We start from the raw sequence: 1,306 nt of genomic DNA on the forward strand, positions 1-1,306 counted from the left end.
ACCTCACACGACTCATGATGCAAACTAGCAACTCGATGAAACATAAGTTAAAGATGTTGGTCTATTACTCATGGAACGGAGACGATGGCAATTGACGCTTGCAATACTAAGATATACCGACGTGGAACCCTGTCCAACAGTAGGAAGAAATTGCTGGAGAAGAAAAAATATAGGGAAACGAGCCAGCCAGTGCTGCCATGCAGGTAGTAGCTGGCCATGCAGCATGCAACACTGAATAGAGAGGCTCCTCCCTTACATGGGAGGGAAAGAAAGGCCGACAGAGTCATCCCAAGACCACCCGTACCCCGCCATATCCGGGTTGGTGGAGAAAACATTCATGTCTAGGCTGGAGGTGCTTGTGCTGGCACCGTTGGAGGTGCCGACAAAGCCACTAAAGACCAAGGCGCCAAGGTCGCCTCCATTCTTGGCGACGTCCATGAGCCAGGAGTTCTGGTCATGGTCAACTTGGTTGATGTTTATCCCCTCAAAGCCCGGTGGCGGGCCCAGTATGGCGGAGGTGGCGAAGGCATGGCGTGCTGCCATGACAGGCGCTGCCATTGACGGAGGAGCAGGCGACAGCGGCAGGAGCACCGGTAGTGGTGACACCAACACGTCGTTCTGCGCACGGAGCTCAGCAAGGCAATCGGAGACAACCTTGAGCTTGGTGCTCACAATGCAGTCGAGGCTGGTGAGCTGCTCGACTGTGATGCCATTGTAGTTGCCGAGGTGACCGGAGAGGGCCTGGTGGAGCAGCAGCGTGGTTTCGCGCTCATGGTTCTCGCGACCCATTTTACGTATCTGCTCCATGAGCTTGGTGATGCGCTGCCTGAGGAAGTCCTCCTGGTTCATCATCTTCTTGCACTGATCCATCTCCGGTAGCGCCTTGAAGTGCTCGAGGACGGCCTTGGCGCCCTCCATCGAAGGCCACACCTCTGGTTCTGTCTCCCCCTCGCCGTACACTACCAAGCAAGTGTCGACATCACAAAGCGTAGCTAGCTCGCTTGCCTTCTTCACCAGGCCCCGACGGCGCTTCTTGAACGTCGCGCGCCTAGTTGCATCGTTCGGGATGCGGTCAAGGATGATCTTTTTGCGAGCCATGGCTAAGCTTACGCCGCCTTTGAGATTGGAACAAGGTGAAAACAATGAGGGTAGGGGTGGTTTTATATTCGAGAGATCTATACAGCGATGATTTGCCAACAATGAGACACTTACCGTCAAAATGGAATGGAATTACTCTCCACATATATATATGTATGGCACCGAGTAAATCACCGATTGTTAATGCCCAACCAAGCAAGAAATCACC

At 53.5% G+C, this 1,306-nt stretch overlaps 1 protein-coding gene across 1 annotated transcript; it reads right to left on the bottom strand.

The window, feature by feature from the left end:
• Positions 1 to 252: 252 nt before the first annotated feature.
• Positions 253 to 1,098, bottom strand: LOC102711308 (agamous-like MADS-box protein AGL80). The gene has a single exon (XM_006645718.1). It carries the CDS (start codon positions 1,096 to 1,098, stop codon positions 253 to 255), a length of 846 nt encoding a protein of 281 aa, XP_006645781.1.
• Positions 1,099 to 1,306: the final 208 nt, after the last annotated feature.

The sequence above is a fragment of the Oryza brachyantha genome, chromosome 1, assembly GCF_000231095.2.
Source record: "Oryza brachyantha chromosome 1, ObraRS2, whole genome shotgun sequence".
Taxonomy (NCBI): Eukaryota; Viridiplantae; Streptophyta; class Magnoliopsida; order Poales; family Poaceae; genus Oryza; species Oryza brachyantha.